General features: G+C 44.1%; 2 protein-coding genes across 2 annotated transcripts in view; one reads left to right on the forward strand and one right to left on the reverse strand.

Moving 5' to 3' along the window:
- rps4x (ribosomal protein S4 X-linked) overlaps nt 1-23,486 on the forward strand; it is a 346,107-nt gene that overhangs the window by 128,399 nt on the left and 194,222 nt on the right. The gene's annotated exons all lie outside the window — the stretch shown is intronic.
- The window catches only part of shroom4 (shroom family member 4), an 84,405-nt gene that overhangs the window by 25,460 nt on the left and 35,459 nt on the right, over nt 1-23,486 (reverse strand). The window contains exon 2 of the mRNA XM_075450835.1: nt 22,453-22,604. Within this exon, the coding sequence (XP_075306950.1) occupies nt 22,453-22,604 (152 nt within the window). The remainder of the gene's footprint in view (nt 1-22,452; nt 22,605-23,486) is intronic.

The raw sequence follows: 23,486 nt of genomic DNA on the forward strand, positions 1-23,486 counted from the left end.
GGGTGGGGGGGGGTGAGAATGCGACAGCAGGTTGGAAAACATCAGTCGGCGGGTTTTTCTATTCCACCGTGGCAATTTGGTCATTTCAGTGGTTCACTAACAGGTTTTACCAAAGGAATGCGTAGGAAAAGCTTGACGGATGCATTTATTCATCCCAGTATGCATGATTTGTAAAAGATGTCAAAGCAGAGAGAGATTCCTGGAACCCTCAACGACATTATCCTCAATAGAGCTGCGGTGACTATAAATATCGAAATGCGCAGCCATTAAAACGGGTGTTTCCCACATTTACAAAAAGAAAATAATTCAAGCACTTGGTGTGAATTTAACCTAGATGTCTAACAGAGATGTTTCGGCCTCACATGTAGGTCTGGTTTTGGTTAAAATCGAAAAGGCGCTTCCTCAATTTGACGTTTTTTTTGGGGGTTCAACCTCAAGCGAGGACGAGCATTCATTCAACACGTCAGAATAACACACACACACAGAAGCTTTTTATTACTTTCGGTAATAAAAACATCTGCTGCGCGTGTAATTTGCATCTCCAAAAGCAAAGTGTTGGAATTGCCCCCGAAACTCGGGAGCGCTCAGGATCACATTCGGCTCCTACCGCGTCTTTTGCCCAGGGGGGGTTTAGGTATAACCTACAGAGACATGCAATCACTGTGCCAAAGAACTTGTACTTTCCCCGTTTCTGACACTCTAACCCACTTGGCAACCCTTTCGCTGCCAGAAACAGCAAGCAAAGAGGAATCACGTGAATCAGGTTTTTTCAAAAAATCCACTGAACGTATGGTGGACAACAGCATGTCTTTGACGTGGACACAGAGGTAATGAGATAATCCCACAACTTGTGTTGCTGTGTCTCCGCGACTGACCGAGAAACTCAATAAAGTTAGCAAGACAAGGGGAGAGTCTATTTATAAAAGTCCTCTCGGGATGTTGTGCAGAGGTTGGGCATCTGAAACTGAGAAACTGATGCATGTCATTAATGGAAGAAAAGGTCAAGCAACAGAAGAGCAGAGACGACAAAAACCGTCAATGCTGATTTGAATGGGCGTCTATGAAAGGCTCCGCTGGAATCTCCCACTTAATGGTCAGAAACAGCAACAGCTGACTGATACCGCAAAGGTCACCGCGCATAATCGCACACACACAGTCTCAATAAAGCACAGAACAAATGCCAGACAGAGTGACGGATTTGGACTGCTACATATTAGGACCCAAACGCATACGATGGGATCAACTTTAAACTCATTTCTATGTGTCAAAACTTGTCCGTTTAGAAAAGGCTCGGAAAAGAATGGGAGTTTTTGAACTCCCTATAGAGTTAAACACGTGAAGCTGTCGACCTACCTGACTCCACCGGCTGAAGCATCCACTCTTAAACCGATCCGCGCTCAGCCGTCAGCATCCCTGACAAAGAGTTCAAGTTCAACCAGCCGGGCCGTCTGCTTTCGGAAGCCTTCAATCGTGCCCGGACAGCAACGCGAACCTCTCTAATTAACCTTTCGCCGGGCTTTCGGAGTGACCTCAAGCCGGCCGAGTCGTGGGAGGAGAGCCGGGTTGTGCTGCGAAGGTGTGACGCCTGAAAATCTGAGCGCTGATGTCCGAGCGGAGAAGTAAAGTGGGTGGCAGGTCCTGACCAAAGAGGGAAAAACCAGCCGATCATCCTCACATCCCTTCTCCCTCCTTTTCCTCTCTTCCTCCTCCTTTACTCCTCTCACTGGAAGACAAAACATGGCTATGTCTCTCTCCTGCGCTCCGTATCGCTCCCCCCTCCCCTTCCCTTCCCTCCCCTTCTCTCCCCCCTCTCTCTCTCTCCACCATCTCATTCTTTCCCTGCCTCTCTCGCCTCCTCTTCTGCAGGATGTGTGAGTCAGGCAAGAGAGGAAGTATTGTGGAGGGCAGATAAAGTGGTGGACGGCTGCTAAAATAATACCAAGAGTTCCACACTGTTATTGTTTAACGGGTAGGGGAGGAATGCAGAGGTACTTCCTCCTAGTGTGTGTGTGTGTGTGTGTGTGTGTGTGTGTGTGAGAGCATGCACGTGTGTTTGTAGAGCATGAAAAAGAGATCGAAAAGGGTAAAGAAAGCAGAGAGTGCTGGACGGACGGACGGGGCCTTTTTCACTTTGGCAGAGAAAAACAAGATGTGGTGAGAGATCTGGAATTTAAGAGAGGATGGGAGGTCTGCGGGAGAATAAAAAAAGGGCCTGCGGAATAATTGTAGGCAAACACAATGAGCGAGGGTGATGGATGAACAGGAGACTTTTATCACCGTCCTTATCAATGAGAGAGATATTTCCCCTGACAAGCAGCTGTGTTACAGGAAAATAATGAAAGAGGAATGGCTTTGACCACTGCACCCTGTGCGACTGACATGGGACATTCCTGTTTCAATTAAAGCTTTAGATTGCAGCGTCAGCCTCAAAAATCCATGACATTCCCAAAACTTCCATCCTGTCAGGAATTTTGCAAAAGGGAACCAGAGGAGGGACGTAAAAGGGGAATAAAAGCGCTACAGCAACCCTTTATCAGCTTTGAAGTTTTGAGCATCAGGATCTAAGAGAATTTTATTATTATTTTTTTAAATCTTAAAAGTGGGCGAACGTAACCTCGGATGAACGCGACGTGGAGAGTTCCACCTGTGCTGTGCAGAAGCAGTGTGTATATGTGCACACCAACAGCTCGTAGCAGCGATCGCTGGAACTAATCAGTTTCTGTGAGATGTTATCAGTCTCTCACATCGTTGGGAAGGAATTTTGGCCCTTTCTTCTTTAAAAGCGTTTCTTTTCCATGTTTTTTTGGTCTTGCCCCCCACCCCCCATCCAGATTTTCTGGAGGGAAGTGGCAAATATCATTTCAAAGGTTCTATGTTTCAATATCTATGTATCATTCCTAACGCTCTATCTTGGAAATATTCCAGATGGATTGAGTAAAGCTGATAATTATCTTCTTAGGGTCTTGCTAGCAGCAAGTAAAAAGGCCATCACAAAATGTTGGCTCCAGAAAAATGCCCCCCACTGCAGACACTTTTGTTGATATTGTAAAACAATTGCATGTCCAAGAGCCAATTGCTTACTCGATCCGACTCCAGAAAGATCTGGGTGAAAAACGATGGCAGAAATGGCTTATTGGGCCAATGAGTGAGACCGTTTTAACGTGTTGCGTATGATATTCTGACTTTCGAAAATACTGACCACCCCAGGACCTTGAATGTGTAATTGTTCAATGTTTTGTACTATAAATAAAGAGTTTGAAACAAAAAAAAGCATCACTTTTTTTTTTTGTTTGTTTTTTTTAAATGCACAGCGCTCCTGGGGTCCCGCAACATGTCAGTCGGGTTGAGGTCCGGACTTCGACTGGACCGCTGCGACACCTTGATCCTACTTTTTGCTGCTCGGCTCGGGATCGTCGCCCCGCCGATGAGCCGGTTTACACTTCAGATTCACTTTGCGAGTCAGCGAGCATCACCGGACGACTGTCGCCGTTCCACAACACTGTGACCAGACCTGGGCCTCGCAGGCGAGAGGCGCGGGTGTCTGGTGCTAACGGTGTTAAAGTTTAACCAGCCACACAAACAGCGCATGCTTAATAACACGAGGCCCTCGGATGGGGGGCTTCAAAGGATTTCCTGGTGACTTATATCTCCTGCAGATTCCGTGAGAGTGTGTCTCTGTGTGTCGCGCACACACATGTGAGCAGATTCCTGACATTCCCCGTCTTCTCTTTAAGGTGAAGGGTTAACTATGCAAGAAAGCCTAAACAACCTCACCTCACCTCCTCCCCTCTACCCCTCTGTGTTCTCCTGATTAGGATCTATTTGTTTGCTTTATAGGTCTCTCTCCCTCTCTCGTGTGTGTGTATATATGTGTGTGTGTGTGCATCTGCATGCAATCAGACCCCTGTCTGCTTGCCTTGTAGGCCCTCATCACCCTTGATGATGGAGTTCTGAATGACAAACGCTCACTCAGACATACATTTACCGCTCCGACACACACAGACAGGCATCTGCGCTTGTACCGAGGTTTACACACACAAACTTTTGACATACCAGGCAATCAGTACAGTGAGACTAGGCCCATACCAGAGGTCGATGGCAGGAAGGGTGAAGTCCAGTTAGCCTCAGCAGCACAATGCATCGTTTGTTACTGCTTGGTCCCCCCAGACCGCGTCCATGTGTGTGTTTCTGTGCGTGCCTCTAATCAGCCGTCTACTGCTATTTACTACATCCAAGTGGCAGGTACATTTGAAGTGCTTTAAATGAAAAGTGCATCAGTGTTGGTGCACATGGGCTTAAAATGACACTGGTAATGGAAATCTAGGCTCTGACACTGAGCAGAGGTGTCAAAACCAATACTACCCCGCTCCATCAGCAGCATGCTTACTCTCATGTTAGATATTTGGGTTTGTAAATGTGTGTTACTTCAGGAAAAACCTAACTGGGCCCACTCTCAGCCCTGACTGCAGCACCCGCTTCAGTGAAAAATGTGGGTTTTGTTTTGTTTTTTTACTAAGCTAACTACTGATTTTATCTGATTTTATCCATTGTTCTTTTTTGTTTCAAATTTAAATCCTGCTTTTTATTTCTACTGTTTTAATGTATCTGTAAAGCACTTTAAATGGCCTTGTTGTTGAATTGTGCTATACAAATAAACTTGCCTTGCCTTGTCTTGCCTTACCAACACTGGAGCTAATATACCCGCTTCAACCGCGTTCACGTTCGATGTGCAACTAAACCCCCGACTGTAACGTATCACGCAGTGCGGTTACATGGCACGGAAAGGATCGAATTATTGGCTAAATTACAATAAGATTGAGTTTAGCAAGGGTAATTATCCTTGGATATATGGCGGTGAATGAATCGACTCATAGGCACAAAGCATGTCATACTCCGATACTATAGGTGGCGCTGTAGCTATTTCAACTATTGCTAATAGAGCCACTTCCGGTTGACCCCTTCACCACCAAAACCAACAACAAACTCAGGCGAACAAAAATGGCGAATGAAGAGCAAGATGAAGGTATGTCCCTCTACATTTCGTTTGTGATGAGCTGCTTAAAAATCTTGATCATGCGCAGAACGCAAAGTCTAATTCACCACGTGCTTCACCCGTCTGCAAACACCTTTAATTTGACTTTAAACCGAGTTATCTCGGGGTCTTAATCCGATCGCGAGTAATCCAATCCAATCTACTTCCTTGTCAGATTAAGGTGTCTACATGCACTTCGTAACTCAGTCTTATTGTAAATTTGCCAATTATCTGATCCTTTCAGTGCCATGTAACCCCACTGAGTGGCGAGAAAACAGCGGCATGAGCCGGCGTTAGTGGGCCTTTATTCGAGTGCAAAAGGCATCAGAGGAAGGGCAACTAGTGGACGGAACCACCGCTGTTGTCCGTGGAGCTACAGGTTTCACTTAACCAAAATAACAACTGGATTGAAGGAAACAAAAGAAAAAGAAAAAAAAAAAAACAGAAAACAAGTACGCGAACCATTTGCAAAGAATGGACAGTATGTCAGGTTTTCAAAGGTCTGCAGCAGCTGCTGACCGCACATCCTGCCGTTCAATGAAGTGTTTTCTCGTAAAGTGACAAAATGTTTTGATGCGAAACACAATGGCCGAGTCCAAACTTCCTGTGTGTGCATTCCCATTTCCTCCTGTTCCACAGCAGTGCCTTCTTATCATACAGTATTTGCTTTTGGTTTGTGAGCGATTCTTGAGCTTGAGCCGGCTTCAGAACAGCAACAACCTCTCCCGCTGTTAATGGACCTAACATGGAACCTAAAGAACCCCAAGAAAATGACCAAAATTTAAATTACAACCCGAGATCGAGGGTGCCCAACATCTTGATTCATGCGTTTCCCTCCAAACTGAGCTGTAGGTTCTTTTTTTCTTCTTGTATCAGAGACAACGGTGTCTGTTAATGCCTGTACATCTGCGAGAGTGTGTGTGTGTGTGTGTGTGGTGTCATGTATCATGGAGTCGCAGCTTAATGGTCCTGTTAATAAAAACCAGGCCACAGGAGACAGATAAACTGTAGAAGACCACACGCGTAGTGGAGAAACGCACTCATTCTCCTGCTGATGGGACACAGAGTTGGGGCTGGAAGTCGGCAGCATTTTAGTTATCTATTTAAACAATCAAAATACATTCGTTTTTCTCAATTGAAAAACAACGGGCAGCAATCTTCTCTGTGCTTCCAACTTGGCACAGCAGACAGCTACCGCAGACCCGGTTTTAGTAATGTGCGTTTATGTCACACTGATGAATTAGCGACTCTCATCGTAACACGAGGGTGTCCGGTAGCTGACCTCAGATCAGTTTTTGTTCCAGGGCCTACAAGTGTGTTAATCAAGCAATACGTCTTCTTCTGTAAGTGTTTTAATCTGACTGCGACTTTGATGGAGACCAGCCATATTAGGCATGATGTTCCCTCCAAACCCGTCAGTTCCATCTTTTCCCGTTTGTTGACATTCAGCACAGAAGCCGTCCCGCACAGATCAAGATCAGATTAAGCATCGTGGCGGAATTGAGAACCTTGCTTTTCGTCAGGATGGATGTTTTGCCGCCAAAACTGACTGAAAGTTCCCTGAATTCCCTACTCGGCCCCCCCCGGTTTCTATTCCGTTCACCTGACGTGTTGCGGCAGCACAGAAAAGCACATTCTTCCCTGTTCGGTGTCGTCGCCGCTCCCACGGCAACATCACTGCCAAAAGTGTTTACAGCTTTGGCCTCTAATCAGTCCGGGAAAAGGTGTACGCATGTGTGTGTGTGTGTGTGTGTGAGGAAGAAGTCTTGAAGAATGCCAAGAATGTCTATTGTTCGGCTTGGGAAGGAGCGATGTGGGGTGGGGGGGGGGGCAGACGATTGTGCTTCATAGTTCTTGGCACTGCAGACCTCAGTCTGCCCCGATCTCCAGGGACCATGTGGTACAAAACTCCAAACAACGGGATGTGTGTGTGTGTGTGTGTGTGTGTGTGTGTGTGTGTGTGTGTGTGTGTGTGTGTGTGTGTGTGTGTGTGTGTGTGTGTGTGTGTGTAGTTTTTCTACCCGTCCATCTGTCTGCGGTAAAATTCCAAACCACTGGATGAATGTGCGTTTGTGTGGCCTGCATGTGTGCCGTGCTGTCTCTCTGACCCTCTCTCCGGCGGTCTTGAAATAATTCTACTAAGAAGAAACACAAAAATGAAAAAAAAAAAACAAAGAGCGAGTCGGCATCAAGACGGCGATGGGCTGAAGTGCTCAAAGTCGCTCTCCAGGAGCACAGATGAACACAAGTGTTTTATGTGAAGACAAACAAGCAAAGCGTGAGACAGAGCCGCCCTGCAGGAGCCTGCAGGAGCAGCCCGGCTGAGTGATAAACTGGAGACACATTACAGAAGAGCAGGAGAGCCAAGTTGGGTTGAGGAAAGGAGTGGAAAAAAAAAACATTCCAAGCGGACTTCACTGGACCTGGATCAGTCAGACTCGACAGTTAACTAAGGTAGTACGTCACGAATGGTCAAATGTCAACACTGTTTTAAAAGTCCATCATTTATTAGGGACCGAGCAGTGGGACAAAATTCGGTACAGTCATTAATCATGCCTAGGCGCACAAAAAAGTCTCTTGCCACCATGGTCCCACGTCCACAGGAAGGCAGCCATTTTGGATGGAAAGTGAGTTTTCGCTTGCATATAATCAAACTTGTCCTACAGATTTAATGCTACAGACTTCAAACTTGGCCAGGTTACTCTTAAGTCATGGGGGGAAAAAAATCATGGAGAAGCTTTTCCAAACTCTGAACGGTGTGGGCGTGGCCAGGCGGTGAAAATCATGTGATGGCGTTTGTGGTTTGAAAGCCTTATCATCATCGCAAAGTCATGAAACTTGGCACACACGTCCACCCTGTCGACCTCGTACGTATGTAAAGGATATCATGTGTGGGTGGAGCAAAATGGCTCAGTGAAACTTTCAAAAACCCCTCCGCATTGGGGTTATTATGTGCTCGGACGTATGCAGAGGGTATCGTGCGTGTGGGCAGAGCTGCGCGACTACGACGTCCAGCGCGTTTCCCAACGTGCGCACATCTCGGTCCCACATACAGCTGCTTGCAGCTTTTTAGTTTGATTTATTTTCCATCATTCATCCAGTATCACTGCTTTGTTGAGCATCTTTCACTTTTTACTGACTCGACAACTACTATTGAAAATATTAACAGACTAACCACAACGGAGCAATATCAGAGGCAGCAGATGGCACCCTGGGGTCTGCTGGTTTATTCATTAATTCACTTTCCATGCCAGCTTTATCCCATTCAGGATTTGGGGGGGGGGCTAGAGCCTATCCCAGCTGCCATCAGGCGGGAGAGAAGGGGAACACCCTGGACAGGCGGTTGGTCTATCACAGGGCAAGCACTGAGAAAAAAAACAACCACGGACGCTCACACTCGCCATATCAATCAACCGAACATGCTTGTTTCCGGACTTTCGGTGGAAGCTGGAGTACCCAGAAAGTACCCACGCCTGCATGAGGAGAACATGCAACCTGCACACGAAAAGGCCCGACACCCGCCGTGCAGCGCCATCTGCTGCATTCCACTGATGGAAAACATCCTCTTTAACTGCTGTGAATGGCACCTGTGGATGGGCTTGGTCACACGATAAAGAGTGTAGAAACGGCATAACTAAAGCTTAGCTATGTATGTATGTATGTATGTATGTATGTATGTATGATGTATGACTTTTGAACTTTCCTATAAATTACCAATCAGCGTACAAGGAAATGCCTCAAGTGAGAACAATAAAAAGAAATCTTACGAGTGCACAAATGAGCTACCGTGGAGCCGCTTTTTTTACATCCCTGCACGTGTCTGTTACAACACTGATTCCGTTATTGAAGCTCCCGCCAGCTGATTCCATTCAGGATGTTTTCAGGGTGCAGCTTTTGGACCACCAGCAGCGACCAGTTAAAATCTAGGTTTTCTTCCTCTTTTCCTGCTTGCTATGAGCTCGTCGCTATCAAACACACATTCGGGTTCTTGCAGCTGAAGGGGGACTCTCATATAAAATCTACCCCATCCTATTTCTTGGTTGTAAACCAGCAGAGAGGTGGTAACCGATCAAACAGGTTCCCCCCCGAGCACGAGTCTGCTGTGGATATTGGAAGGTAAAGAACTGGTTCGAGGTTCTGCTTCAGGCACTGCCTTAGTTTACGGTTAGTTTTCCAAAAGACGTTCAATTACATGAGGAACTATTTTACTACAAATACGTAAACAAGAATATAGTTTTGGACCTTTCAACTGACTAATTCTAACACAAAAAAAGAAGAGATTTCACTTGCACAACATTAAAGTCACCATGTCTCCAGAATCCTGGCGCTTGTTATGAAATATCTAACCCTGGCACTGAAGAGGTAAACGGAAATTATGTTACACAAGCACGTTTATGTGTATCTCGTGTCAAATTCTTGTTGACAAAGTGCTTTGATGGACTGCTTAAAGATTCATCTGCAACTTTAAAGGGCTCATGTTCATATCTGAGTCAGGCATCGTGTCAGTGCAAGTCAACGTTTTATTCTACCTAAATAACTAAAAGCCTTCCCCAAACCTCAGCTCCTTTGTCTTTCACCCACTTTCCCCCGTTTCCATTCTTTCATCTCCTCATCCTCCTCCCAGGCCAGTCTTTGGCAAAATCCAGTGTTTAACTAATGTGGAGCAGAGATGAAAGAGTGAGCTGGGATGAAAGAGCTTTGTCATAAAGTTCTGTTTACGCTGTCAAAACATCAGACATGATATCAGCCTCTCTTGTAATTATCCTTTTAATTTCCTTATGCACACTCCTGTTGCCACTGTAAGCAAATTGTGGTGCCACGTAACCCCAGCCTGTGACTGAGTCAGAGCGTGTCTTTCTTTATGACTTGCTACAGTCACAATAATCTGTGAAAAGGTATTCTATGGTCTTTATCTAAAAGATCATTAAAAAAGACAAAACACGAAACAAGTTGAGCCACTTAAAGATCAAACTTTTTACAGTTTTTTGTGACTAAAGATTTTCCTTGTCAATCTAAAAGTAAAACATAAACCCAAACACTCAAATGACTGTGATCATTACCTCCTCGTGCAACTGCATACAAGCACACCTGCATGTAAAGAGCGGCTCCCTATTCTATCAGCAGCTCTGAATAAACTGTTTAGTCTTCGCTCGCTTTCAATTAAAGCTGCTTCTCGTCGCACAAACAAATTTGGCAAACACATTATGTCCATGTTGGACAGGAAGTATAGAGGAAGAACTTTGGGAAGAACAGGAAATGATGCACAAGCTGAAAAATGCCCCTCTGCTGCGTTCATAGCTGCCGACTGAGATAAACCCATTAACATTCACACACACACACAGCATTGAACAGCTATCCTTCCGAGGGCACTGTATTGACTTCCACACAGTGTGGATAGCCAAAACCCTAACCCTATCCTTAACATAACCCTAACCATAACCCTATCTTTAACCTAACCCTAACTCTATCCTTAACCTAACTCTTAACGGACCCCAAAATTCTAACACTAACCAGGTCTCCTAAAATTATGTTCTGCCAGATCAGGACCCCATAATGACTCCTGGTCCCAACAAGGTCAGTTATTATACCCCAAGTGGTCCTAATGGGGTAACAAAAACAAGAACACACACACATATACACACTCAAAACATAGCTAACAAAGGGCCTGTGAAAACAGGAAGTACTATGGAAGAAACGTTTCCAGGTCGAGACAACAAAATACTCCCTTCCAGAAATGTGTTGGAAAATCTTCATCCACTTCAAAACACCCCCATTATAATGTTACAAAGATAAAAATACTCAGAAGTGACAGACACTTAGATTAAAACGGGTTGAGGGCTGAAAGATCACACCGGGAGTGGTTCTGTTCATATGGAAGAAGAAAAAAAGTGATGTAATAAAAGGTATAACAATGCAAAAAGGGCTTCACAAATCAAACATTTTATGCTAAATATATATATGCATTTCATGAGTTACAGCTGCAATCAGGACTAATGAGGGAATCAATTAAAGAAAGAAAATTTCCTACCCAAACAAAAGGCATTACGTTTTTCTACTATTGCATATTTAGGCTCTAAATCATGGATGGAAATATAGTAATGTTTGGGCTGTTCTGTATCAGACTGATTATTAGGGATGCACCGATACGATACAGATACTTGGATCTGAGTACTAGCCAATACCGAGTATCGATGCCGATACTTCTAACACAAAAAAATGCAATGAATTGGAAGACAGGTTTTGGTCTCACTAGCCTAACCACACTGTTCCTGATAAGCTCGACATCTCCCCTCGCCGCCAAACTAAAAAAATTCAACAAAAATGACAAGCCACCCTCTGATCCCGGTCTTCATGCAATGAATTGGTATCAGTTAACTTTAACGAGTATGAGTATATTAGAATAGTATCGGTCCGATACCCAGGGATTAAAGCAAAAAAAAGTCGTCTGACTGAAATTTTTAGCGATTAAACATCAGATTGAGTTCCCCCCCTTGTACCCCTTCGGAAACCAATGTAGCCATACCTCTGCCCTCAATACAGAACGTACATTGGTTCTATGCAAGGAATGGAGGGATAATGGAGATACTTGATCAGATGCCTCAGCAGACTGTATGATTCTATAAAATGTGAAAGTGGGGCCTTTATGCTGTCCTAGCCCAATTTTACACATACCTTCCTAAAACCTAATGCAAGTGTTCAGTTTTGTTTCCAAGGGATAAAAACTTTCACAGTGGATTACACACGCATTCATTTTAACCGCCTGGAAGGGGGGAAAAGTTTTAGTCTATGCATTCTTGTGGCAGCACATTAGATAGCTATTCTGGCTATTTAATGGCATTCCACAGAGTGTTAGCTTTGTGAAAAGGCTAAGTAGGTTAGTTTATGATGAACTGTAACTCCTGTAGTTGGCGCAGTGCAAAAATGCTAGAATTCTATAGAATAGAATTCTACTGAATACCAAGTGGTTTTTAATTGAGCTGTGTTTATGAAGGCCTACACTGTCATAGGTGCCCTTCTTTTTGTTGATTACCTACAAATGACAAAAAAAAAAAAAAAAACGAATTAAGTGCAGAGATTTATTGCTTTTGGGCTTGTTTTCAGGACGGCAGTCGCTTATTTCTCGTCCAAGATCTGGCAACAGTGCCCACCTGTCCAAGTCCAGGCTCTGCTGGTACACAAACATTCTATGACTTTAGCTCTAACTCGCTGAGCAACTAGTTCTAGCCTAAAATCGAGGTGTGTGAACGTAGCTACAGGCAATCGTTTGGGTGAGCACTTCAACTGAAATAAAATGCAATGGTATTCCTGTTCAAGTAACGTCAACATTTCATTAAGACATTAGCACATGTTTCCCCGAAACATTGCGTGAACCTGTTGTCGCATTCGCATTCCTTAATCAAATGCACTGCAGAACGACATAGCCTCAGGGCCATTTCACGCTGTAGCATACCCTGTGGTAGGCTACATTATCAACCAACCTATTGTTGGCATGCTGATATGTTAATATGCGAGACGTGTTCACTGATGTAGCCTACTCGGCTTTGGTTTACAACGAATCATGTCGGAACATCATTGCGCCCGTACACTTTTCAAAACGTCTTTTTGATTGTCCATAAGGTAAAGGCTTGAGCATCCCTGTTAGTCTGACAAAAATAATTTGGACCGTCTATTTGAAAACTGTAAATTTTTGCTGGCGCTCACAAGCGTGCAAGCAGTCTGATTCATACCTAGCATGCAGACTAAATAGAATAGCTTCGCCCTGTATATTTGTCTTGCAACCTCTTAGGTCATTCAAATAACTAAATAGCCTAGATAATTCTACATGCTCCAGACTCACTTGTCTTGTCCACGCTGAAACTATATAATTTGGACCGTTTGGGTCATTGAACGCTGATGATTTTCAGCGAATTAAAGATGCGACCAGGAGTAACCTTATGTGGACATCAGTTCAAGTGATGGTTTGGAGTAGATTCACCCTAGGGTCATTTGAACCGTGACATCCAGCCAAGTTGCCCACCCGAAGTTTTACCGATATTGGCTGAACATCAGCTGAGTTACTGAATTATCCCGAATAGCTTAGTACAAGCGCTAACGGACCCTGGCAGTATCCTCAAAATTACCACACTAAAATCACATGCCATGACACTAAACTTCTACAGTATTACAAATATGGTCTGTACTCCCAAAACGATGCATTTGGAAGTTTGTACATAGTCCAGGAGTTTGTTATTATCAACACAAGCTTAATAGCTTCTCTGCTGCTAAAGCTGCATCAACGTCACTTCCTTGATCTGGGAGCTTCAATGTAAGATGAGGGTTGATCTACTACTGTAGACAACAAAGTATATGCTATATTCTACATGAATTTTTATGTTGTAGAGTTGTGAATTTATTTTATAAATGGAGAAATTGAGCAGCCTTGCTTTGTTGTCTACAGTAGTAGATCAACCCTCATCTTACATTGAAGCTCCCAGATCAAGGAAGTGACGTTGACGCAGCTTTAGCAGCAGAGAAGCTATTAGGCTTGTGTTGATAATAATAAACTCCTGGACTATGTACAAACTTCCAAATGCATCGTTTTGGGAGTACAGACCATATTTGTACTACTGTAGAAGTTTGGTGTCATGGCATGTGATTTTAGTGTGGTAATTTTGGAGATACTGCCAGGGTCCGTTAGCACTTGTACTAAGCTATTCGGGATAACTCAGTAACTCGGCTGATGTTCGGCCAATATCGGAAAAACTTCGGGTGGGCTACTTGGCTGGATGTCACAGTTCAAATTACCCTAGGGTGAATCTACTCCGAACCATCACTTTCCCAGACTTGACAAATGCCTTTTCTAATGGGGGTTTCCAATATGTAAAGGCCTCAGGTACCGGTCCAGCATTCCTTCTATATTGCTCTAACGAAATACTATTTTAAGGGGTGTATTTGTAAATTATAGCTAGCTAGGACTAATGATTACTGCAAGTCATTTTTCCACGCAGTTGTAGCCCCAGCCCCCACACCCCGCCCCCGCCGTTGACAACTCATGTTCCTTTTTTTTTTTTTTGCCGCACCTTACTTATCAGGGGAGGGCGCGGCTCAAACATAAAGGAATCAAAACAGATACTGCTGTTAATTTAATCTGTTACATCACATCAGTATTATAATAAAATCCATACACCAAACACCCGTCACAACCCACCCTCCCCTTTCTCGATCAGGACGATCTCCCAGTTGAGTTCAGTTGACGGAAAATCCGTCTGGACAAACTATGCAGGCTGTTCAGCTGACGGAAATCCATCACAGCGACGGAGAACTTTAATCCATGGATACCAGTATCGGTATCGGTGCAACCCTACTGATTATGATTGCATTATGTGGGTTATACATTTATTCTCGTGCATTTTAATCTTGTTAATAAGTCCTTAAACTGCCAACAAACAGGTACCCGTCACTGCTGTTTGGATGGTGTTGAAGCTTGACCTTTCTTCTTGTTTACCGCACTTTTCACTACAGGTGTTTCTCTGTCAGATTTAATTGCATTCTTTAGGATAGTGGCCGCCTTAACTAAGAGCAAAATGCACTGCTAGTTAACAGCAATGGCGTGGCTTTTCACCCCTTCATTAGCTTGTTAAAATGCTTATAAAGCATCACTCCCGAAATAAAAACAAAAAAAAATAAATGGACCCAAACACACAGCTGCCTCACCCTGCATTGAACTGCCGGGCAGGCCAGTAAATTCCTGTGGTTCACCAAATTTAGCCTGCAGGCCTTCCTTTGGCCTGCTCTCCTTTCAGCAGTACAGAACAATGCAGCGACTCTGAACAGAATTCATTTTATTCAAAGATGAACAATAGTGTCAAGAATGAACTGGTAAACAGAACCGAGAGCAGGCCGAGTGCAATTAAGAGAACAAATTGCAACAGAGAGATTAAACATCATTCTGACTGACACCAAATGTAATGGAGACTTGTCCGATAGAATGTACCCTTCTCATAAATCAAAACTCAGCCTCTATGCCAACAGAAAGTAGGAACGCCATGCAAACGCTACACAAAAGCACCGCTTTTAAATCATCTCTCCTCGCCAACTCCACATTTCCTTCCTCTGCATTTACATCACATAATTAAATCCACTCTTTGCCTGCTGGATCAGCTGAAAAAGGCAATTTATTCAGAGGCTCACAGTAAAATACTGTACAGGGGAACCCTGGTGAGCAATTCCCTGGTGTTTGCAAGACAAACCCACAAAGCACATGAAAACCATGTAGCTTTGGTCATTTGAGCTTTAAACCGTAGGGGCATGTCGGAAAATTCCTTATTATTACGAAAACATACATGCACACGTGTGCCTATACACATGTAGAGAAAGGTGGATTACAACCTTTTTGTAAGGATGCCATCATGGAAGACCGAGTGGTTGGGTTGAGAATTCAGTTGCACATATAAACTATTTAAAGTAGCACTTTGGCTATGCTTTGGCTACTATTTAAAAATTTGGCAAATCATTTGCTCTTTGGCTCCCCCTACAGTTCCTGGGTGTAAGATAACGCTCATAAATCAACAAATCTCTATGTAAGGCCCGTATATGCGCAGCCATACGTTTGAATCTTTTTGTATTGCTGGAGAGGCCACAAAGATGTCATCAAAGGCCAAAAAAAATAAGCAACTGCAAAGCAAAAAGGGTCGGGGAAGGGCTGGGAACTGCATCTCAGGCCGAAGGGGCTCTGCAGGCTGATGTCATAAAAAGAGCACCAGTCAAAACTCATTACAGAACACATTACAGAAACACAAAATCATTCAGGAACGTCACAGTGTCTTTGCCTCGCCGCAAACACCTGCTGCTGTTTTCAGTCACGCATTTCAGGAATGTCACGATTTAGGTCATGTGGGCAAACTGTAATGCAACACTACGCCTCCACTATTATCAATGAAACTGGCCACAGCAGGTGTGAGGCACAAGTGTTGCATAGGACCTTCAGCGATGTGCTCTGCGGAGGTAACGATAGGCCAATCTTTACTATCCCGTGACCTTGATTATCCAGACACGTATCATAAAGGGGTTATAATATTTCAAATGAAACCACCTGTATACAGGAAATGACCCAAGCGTCTGCATTTACTTTGCCAATACCACCTGGTGGTTGCTTAGTAACATTATCCATGCAGTAGTCTTGTGTAGCTTGGAGATAATCTATCCCAATCATACAAGTCTGAAGTTCACAGCGCTGTGCTGAGTTCAAAAACTGCAGATACAACACAATTTTTTTTTAAAACACTCAACGCAACGTTTTGAACCATGTACGAAATGTGTGAGGGCTCCTTCCCTGTTGTGGGCCTGCACTGTGTTGTTTGCTATGCACAACTATGGCCACACGGGGGCAGTGTTAAAGATATGTGGAGCAACTTAAAATATAAGCTGCTAATTTCAATTTCAGTCTTTTTGCTGTTGCCGACTGTGTTAATAGTAGAGCGTGAATCACCTCAAAAAACATGATTACAGGCAACACTGCTGCATCAGCGTTTTTTCCTTCGTCTTTTGAGTTGGCCTCTTCTGAGACCTTTTTCCTAAAGTTAAAGCCAATGATTTAGGCCAATCAACATTCAGCCTACCCGTACCATCACTGCTGTGTGATGGTACTACCCAATCTTGTCAGTTGTATACCCTAAAGCGTTCATTTTGCATGGGATAAGAGCAGATGCGTAGATGCTTGCTAACATGATCCCTGCTTTCAAACACAAAATCAAGCTGCTGTCCCTCAAATGTCGGAAATTCTCGGTTGTTTCCGGCAGTAATCTAAGCCGTTTGCTTTAAGATGCCGGCATGCTCCGCTGGTCAACAATAAACTTGAGTCGTAAAAGTCGGTGAAAGTTAAAAGATTCTACCGAGAAAAACAAGTCCTGTTTGCTCAGTTTTATGGAATAAGGAGGTGTGTGCATGATCAGATGTGGAACAAACCAGTTGTGCGGAGTTGTAAAGTTTATTTGGAACTAAAAGTACCAGCACAAAAAGCCCGTTCCAGCAAAGAAAAGAACAGTGCGCGTCTCTTCAATGGCGTCAAGCTGCACGAAAGGACAGGGCACCAGTTGGGTTGGGCTGGGTTTGTTAGGTGGCTAATAACAAAATTCTCTTTGCAAATGTTCATAAACTTCCGTAATGATTTCCTGTCTTTCTTTGTGTACAATTTACTCACAAAAAAAAAGAAAGAAATCAAAGGTAAACGTTGGGCTTTGGTTGGCTCGCTTTCTTCCAACGTATTGGAACCCTAACCCAAAAATGTTGCGTCACTGCACCTCGATCATACACCCAACACACCGTCATGCCTTCACACCTTCCTAATAAAGACCTAATAAGAAAAACGTACCCCCATTCATTCACATGCCATCCTTGTTCCAACGATCCCTTTGTGTCACTAAAAGAGGTGGTAACGAGTTCTGGCTTTTGACTAAGGGGCCTTTTCCACCATTAAAACTATACAAGAAGAGCCAAGTGTGCAAATGTGAGCATTTCATCATCCCTAAACGAGCCGTGCGTGCGTGTGTTGTAGAGTAGGAGAGCCCTACGGCACCTTCCAGGTGGTTCCTTGTTCCTACAGTCTTGACTGAAATTAGATGAGCGAACACTGGCCAAAAGCAGCTGGGACCCGCCTAACACCGTGCGCCGAGATTGGCTATTAATGTCAGTAACTTGTCAATCGAACTGCTTTTTTTTTGTCTGGGGGCCAAATTAAAGAGTTCTCCTGCCAAAGAAAACAGGTAAAAGCTCTTCATGGGCACAGGAATGGAAACACGGGCACAACGGGGATAAAGCGACTCATTCCAGATTAAAGGTGGCTCCGACCCAGAATGCCAGCTTTACATGGTTGTTTTTTTTAATGATTCTATTTAGCTGCAGTGTGGGGCCCTGCCCAAAAAATAACTGCGCTAACTTCTTCAGCTCAAACCCTTCGGGAAATATCACTGAAGGAAAATGCTGCAAGTGTTCGATACTAACTCCACTTAAGAGTCGAGGGATCAGTTCATCAAAAAAAGGAAATACTTGAATCTTAAACTGGACATGCCTGGGTTTTAATACGCGAATCCTTCTCTGACCCAGATGTTACTAATACATGTGCAGCATTGTAGGCATTGTGTCTGCTCACGCCCCGCAAACTCCCACACCAACACTGGGAAAGCCCCTTAGAGTCAGACACGCAGCGCATACCAGACACTGACACACACAGAGGATTAACCGGGTGAGATTCCCATCATAACCAGTCGCATTCCTAAGACCATTTCTGCCTTTCTGTTGGTCCGTCTGAGTCTGAGTGTGAACGTGAAGGTGCAGGAATAGGTCGGTGTTTGCATCACCAGCAGCGTCAGAAGCAGGAGCAGAAACACCCCCCCCCCCACCCCCACCCCCCCCCCACCCCACCCCCCCCCCCACCCCCCCCACCCCACCCCCCCCACCCCGAAAGCTTCTGAGAGCTGGACGCCTGACCCGGTTTCAGCGCCAGAACAAGAGTCGTCACTGCCAAACAGCTGTCTGAAGCCGTCCAAGGAGACAAAGTAATAGTTGTAACACCCGTAAAAATCCTCCACACTAGCTATAGATCTTAATCAAGCTGGGATTACAGAAAGTATGTGACAGGAAAACCGATTCCATTAAATGGAAAGAGTGAAGCCTCCCCTCTTCTTTACGCAGAGGAAGGCATTATCTGTTAAATGTGCTGCGTTTCAACAAGCATCCACTGAGGGGCAACAGCAACAAGGTACAAAGGGCTTCGAGGTCCAGCAAACTTCTGCACAACTTCCAGTGAAGAAAACAAGAACCCCCCCCAAAAAAAAAAACTTCGAAAGCTCCAGCTCTGCTCCTTTCACGTGGTATTTATAGAGTTGGGCCCATTGATTTGGGAGAACGTATTTCAGTTACAGTTTTTTAGGAAGAAGCGTGGGCTTTGAGTGCAGACTTTTAGAATTGGACTGCTATCACATCCAAGAGGGAAGGGGTTTACAGTGGGAAGGTGGTCTCTCTCACACGTGGAATAAGTGAAAAAACTGAAACAACTGAAACAATCACACGCGAAAAGCTCCTGTTTAACACAGTGTGGAGAGCCACCCGCAGATAATGGCTTCATGCTTTGGGTCGCTGTCCGTCTGCGCTCTGACACAGTGTCCGTTTAACTTTGTAGCATTTGGCTGAATCTGAACCGACTCTAAATTTAAACTTTAAAAAGAAAAACACCTGCCAAGTACAAAAATAACGGCTGGCAATAAATCTTTATGCTGATCGAACATTTTGGTTTGTTTGAGCTCTTCAAGCAAAAGGCAGATATATGCTTCCTACGGTCCAGCTCATTACAAAATAAACTTAAGCGAGTTTAAATGTGGAAATGCTGTTAAGCCTGACCTCGGATCGGCTGTGGAGTTCTTTAACCCACATCCTCTAATTAAATGTTGAGATGCCAACTGGACTTTTATTTCACAGAGTGGAAATGTTCCTGCTGTTAGCTCTGCTTCCAAAATACTAACGATGGGATAAAAATGTGGAGAGGGGGGGAGACACAGTTTCCCTTCCCCTCGGCAGTGAATGTCGCGAGGCAGCTGTGCAATCGAATTTAGGCTTTAAATGGTGATTCAACAAGATCATCCAAAAGAGTTCCTTTTCAATTACCATCTAAATATGGACTTAAAATGGTCACGGTCACAGGTTTGTGTTTTCATGTGAACGATCGATCAAATTAGGGGTCACTCGAAGCAACAAACCCGATTGTGGCCTTTCGTTGTCTGTGAGATCATTGTTGTGGGCCAAAAAATGACCTAAATGTGCAGACTTCTGGTGTAACCTATAAGAAATGCCACTCTGGTCCAAACGGACTCTCTTAATTCAGTTTAAATATGTTATTCGTCTTTGCAACATTGGACGTTGCTTTAAAGGGATAGTTCGCCTCTTTTGACATGAAGCTGTATGACATCCCATACTAGCAATATCCTTTATGAACATTGACTTACCCCCCGCTGCGTCCTGTGAGCCGAGTTCCAGCCTCGTTTTGGCGTTGACGAAGGTAGTCCAGCTAGTTGGCTGGGGCCACCAAAATAAAGCGTTTTGCTTCTCAAAACAATATGTGTTCAAAAGAGTAATACATTTGCATCACAAAATCGTTCAAGAGAAAAAGTCAGACCTCACAATCGCTTGGCGCTATTTTCTCTCCCTTCATATCACTGCGTGCTGCCAGCTGCCGATAGCCGCACCTGTTACGGTGTTTACTGCTCGGAAGCAGGGGACTGCTCGGTCTGCACTTCGGTCTGCACGGTAGTGATGGGTCATGCGCACAACCATCGGCTCTGAGAGCCGGCTCTTTGTAGTGAATCAGAAGAGCTGGCTCGCATCAGGTGAGAGCCGACTCCAAGTTTTTTTCCATTCGCTGCTTGGAGCTTTTCCATTCGCAGCTCTGGTTAGGACAGAGCTTTGTTACGATTGGCCAGCATGGCGACGAGCATGCGGTATTCACGTGAGAATTAAGGAGTTTGGTTCTGGTTTTGGTTCTGTTCTGTGGATTTGTTTGAAATTTTTTGGTTAATTTGTCCAATAAAAAAGTTTAATTGAGGACATTTTTAATGTTAGCTTGAGTTTGGTTCTGTTCTGTGGATTTGTTTGAAGTTTATTGTTAATTTGTGCAATGAAAAAGTTTAATTGAAAATAAACAAATGTAAAAGTGGTTCTGTCACAGAATAAATGCAAAAAATTAGGCAATTATAAGGTCTCTCATAGAAACACTGAAAGCAAAAGGGTTTTCAACACATAAACCATCTTTTGTTTTTGCAAAGTTAAAGGATTACTGCGGTATTTTCAACATTAAGTCTCTTTCTGAGTCATCTGCAATGTTTTAGAACCCCCCTCACCGCTTTTTTGATGTTTACTGTTGTCTCCGGTATTTGCCTAATTTTGATTCATCAAGGTAGAGAGAATAGCGCCAAGCGATTGTGAGGTCTGACTTTTTCTGTTGAACGATTTTGGGATGCAAATGTATTACAGCCAACTAGCCGGATTACTTTCATCAACGCCAAAACGAGGCTGGAACTCGGCTCACAGGACGCAGCGGGGGGTAAGTTAAATTTAATAAATGATATTGCTAGTATAGGATGTCATACAGCTTCATGTCAAAAGAGGCAAACTATCCCTTTAAGTCCAATGTTGTTTTAAGATAGTCTAAGTTAACGTGGTAAACTCATAGTAGCCACCTGTTAGGCTGCAAAAAGCAGACGGACAAAAACAACCACTCGCTGGTGAACAACAAAAGATGCAGCAGCTGTTTCTCGGATTGTTTTTAAACTCCTACGTTGTTTTTTTGTCAGCTGACAAGTTGCACTACATCCCAACACAGTTGACTACAATTGCTAATTTAGCGAGATCGTTTGACGAGCACACAATGCATTTTCAAAATCTCTGATATCGGGAATTCTGTCAACGGTCGCCAGGGCTTTTGCAGATCGACTCCTTCGTGCTCGTTTGCGTTCGCCGGCTACCGTTCCGACACTGCAAGAGACAAAGTCGACTTCCTGCGAAACATTCTGTGTCCGAGGCTGTGGTCGAAACCGCATACTACATACTTACTTCCATACTGCATACTCATCGATCAGACAGTATGCAGAGCGTTTACCCACAATGCATTTCACTCCTGCCCGAGCCAAAATCAGCCGACCTGAAGCCGATTTCGCTTAAGCTCTAAACTCTGTAAACTTTAGCAACATTTGAAACATTTTCAGGCGAGAAAGTAGTCGTTTAGATCCCCAGCGTGTTGAAAATCTGACAAATTACCGGCTATTTACAATTTTGTTCCGACGAATTCGGCGCTACTAAAGCTAGCCGCAGTGAGCAACTCACTTCCGGTTATTTTCACAAAATAAAATACCCATTGCCTTTTATCATAGGGAAAGCCATTACGATACAATTGGTGCTTTTGTTTTGAAAACAGGAAAGGAACCTACCCTCGATGTAGCTAGCTTGAAATTGCCGTTTTGACAGGAAATGACGATCGGAGACGTCACGTTATGTTGCATCTTGGGTAGTTTGAGTACGAGTAGTAACCTCATGATGCATACCCAACATTTCGGCGAATCTAGTATGCATCCGGGAACTTCTCACTTACTTAAACTTGCATACTAACTCAAAAAGTTAGTATGAGTAGTATGCGGTTTCGAACACAGCCTGAGAATACCCACGTCGAAGTATTTCTTAACAGAGCAGGAAAAGGACACCTTCATTTCCTTCCTACCACTGTGAGTCAACATCAACACCACCAGCGACGACGGCACATCTGTTTCTGAAACAAACAGACTTCTCTTACAATACATTTGCGGGGGGGATAATACCCTTCCGTGCTGGTGTGGGAGGGTTTGTCACATACGTGTATGTGTGATGCTCCCATTCAGGTTGCTGTAACTGTGTGCGTTTACCTCCTCACTGTGAGCTTGAGAATCCTGTACGATCCCTTTATAAGGATGAGGGCTTCCTGTCGACTGCCGTAAAGGGCGGATCCATTTATGTTGATGAGCTCATCGCCGACTTTCAGCTTCTTGCAGTGGGCCGCCTTCCCTCCGTCCTCGATCTAAAGACAAAGACATGAATCGGCTCAGACGACGGAGCAAAGTTGGAAGTCTAACAGAGGGACATTCAGATCAAGAAACACAAAAAGAAACTCAGTGTTAAACTGGGGGAAAAAAAGTTCACTGAAGGATACCTCTGGGCTGCCAAGACGACAACGACTCCTTTAAAACCCTTCTTTTTTTTTAGGGGGGGGGGAGACATTTTTGTGAGATTTTCTCTGTCGCCGTGGCAACTGTACCCTAGAGCATCTCCAAAACAGCCCGAACCAAACATTCAACAACACCCATCAAATTCCTGAGTGTGTGTGTGTGTGGTTCCTGCGGGTCACACAGTGGTCAAGTTTGTGCTGTTAATGCATTGCTGGGATGTTTCAGTGCGGTTTTTAAGGCTGCAAAGAAGTTAAAAAACCTGATTGGACTTAAGGTGTGGTTTGTAATTAGCCATAAATCCCACATGCAGAGAAGACCGGATGAAAGAAATATGGGATGGCAGCAGCAGCAGTGGACAGGGGTGTCCGACCGGCTCGTTGAATGGACCCCCGCCTACGACAACGAGCAGCCAAACGTGTACAAAAAACACACTGACAAATATATCAGTTTCATCCCTGCTAAACAGCAAAGCACATTGTCGCTTAGCTGTTAGCATGCTGATGTTAGCAACACAGAACCATTAGAACGGCCAGAACTTCTAGTTTGTTCCATTTGCAGACAAGCTCCTGTCGTAATGGGACGGCTGAAGAACTTGAATAAATTTAATAACTTGAGAAATGAATAAAATAAGGCTTTTTTTCTGATGGTTGAAATGACTTTACCTTCTGAGTATCGTGTGACTCAAAGAAAAAAAGATATTAATGACCATCATCGGGTAAAGTCAACAACCTACA

Source organism: Odontesthes bonariensis, chromosome 19 (genome assembly GCF_027942865.1).
Source record: "Odontesthes bonariensis isolate fOdoBon6 chromosome 19, fOdoBon6.hap1, whole genome shotgun sequence".
Classification (NCBI taxonomy): domain Eukaryota; kingdom Metazoa; phylum Chordata; class Actinopteri; order Atheriniformes; family Atherinopsidae; genus Odontesthes; species Odontesthes bonariensis.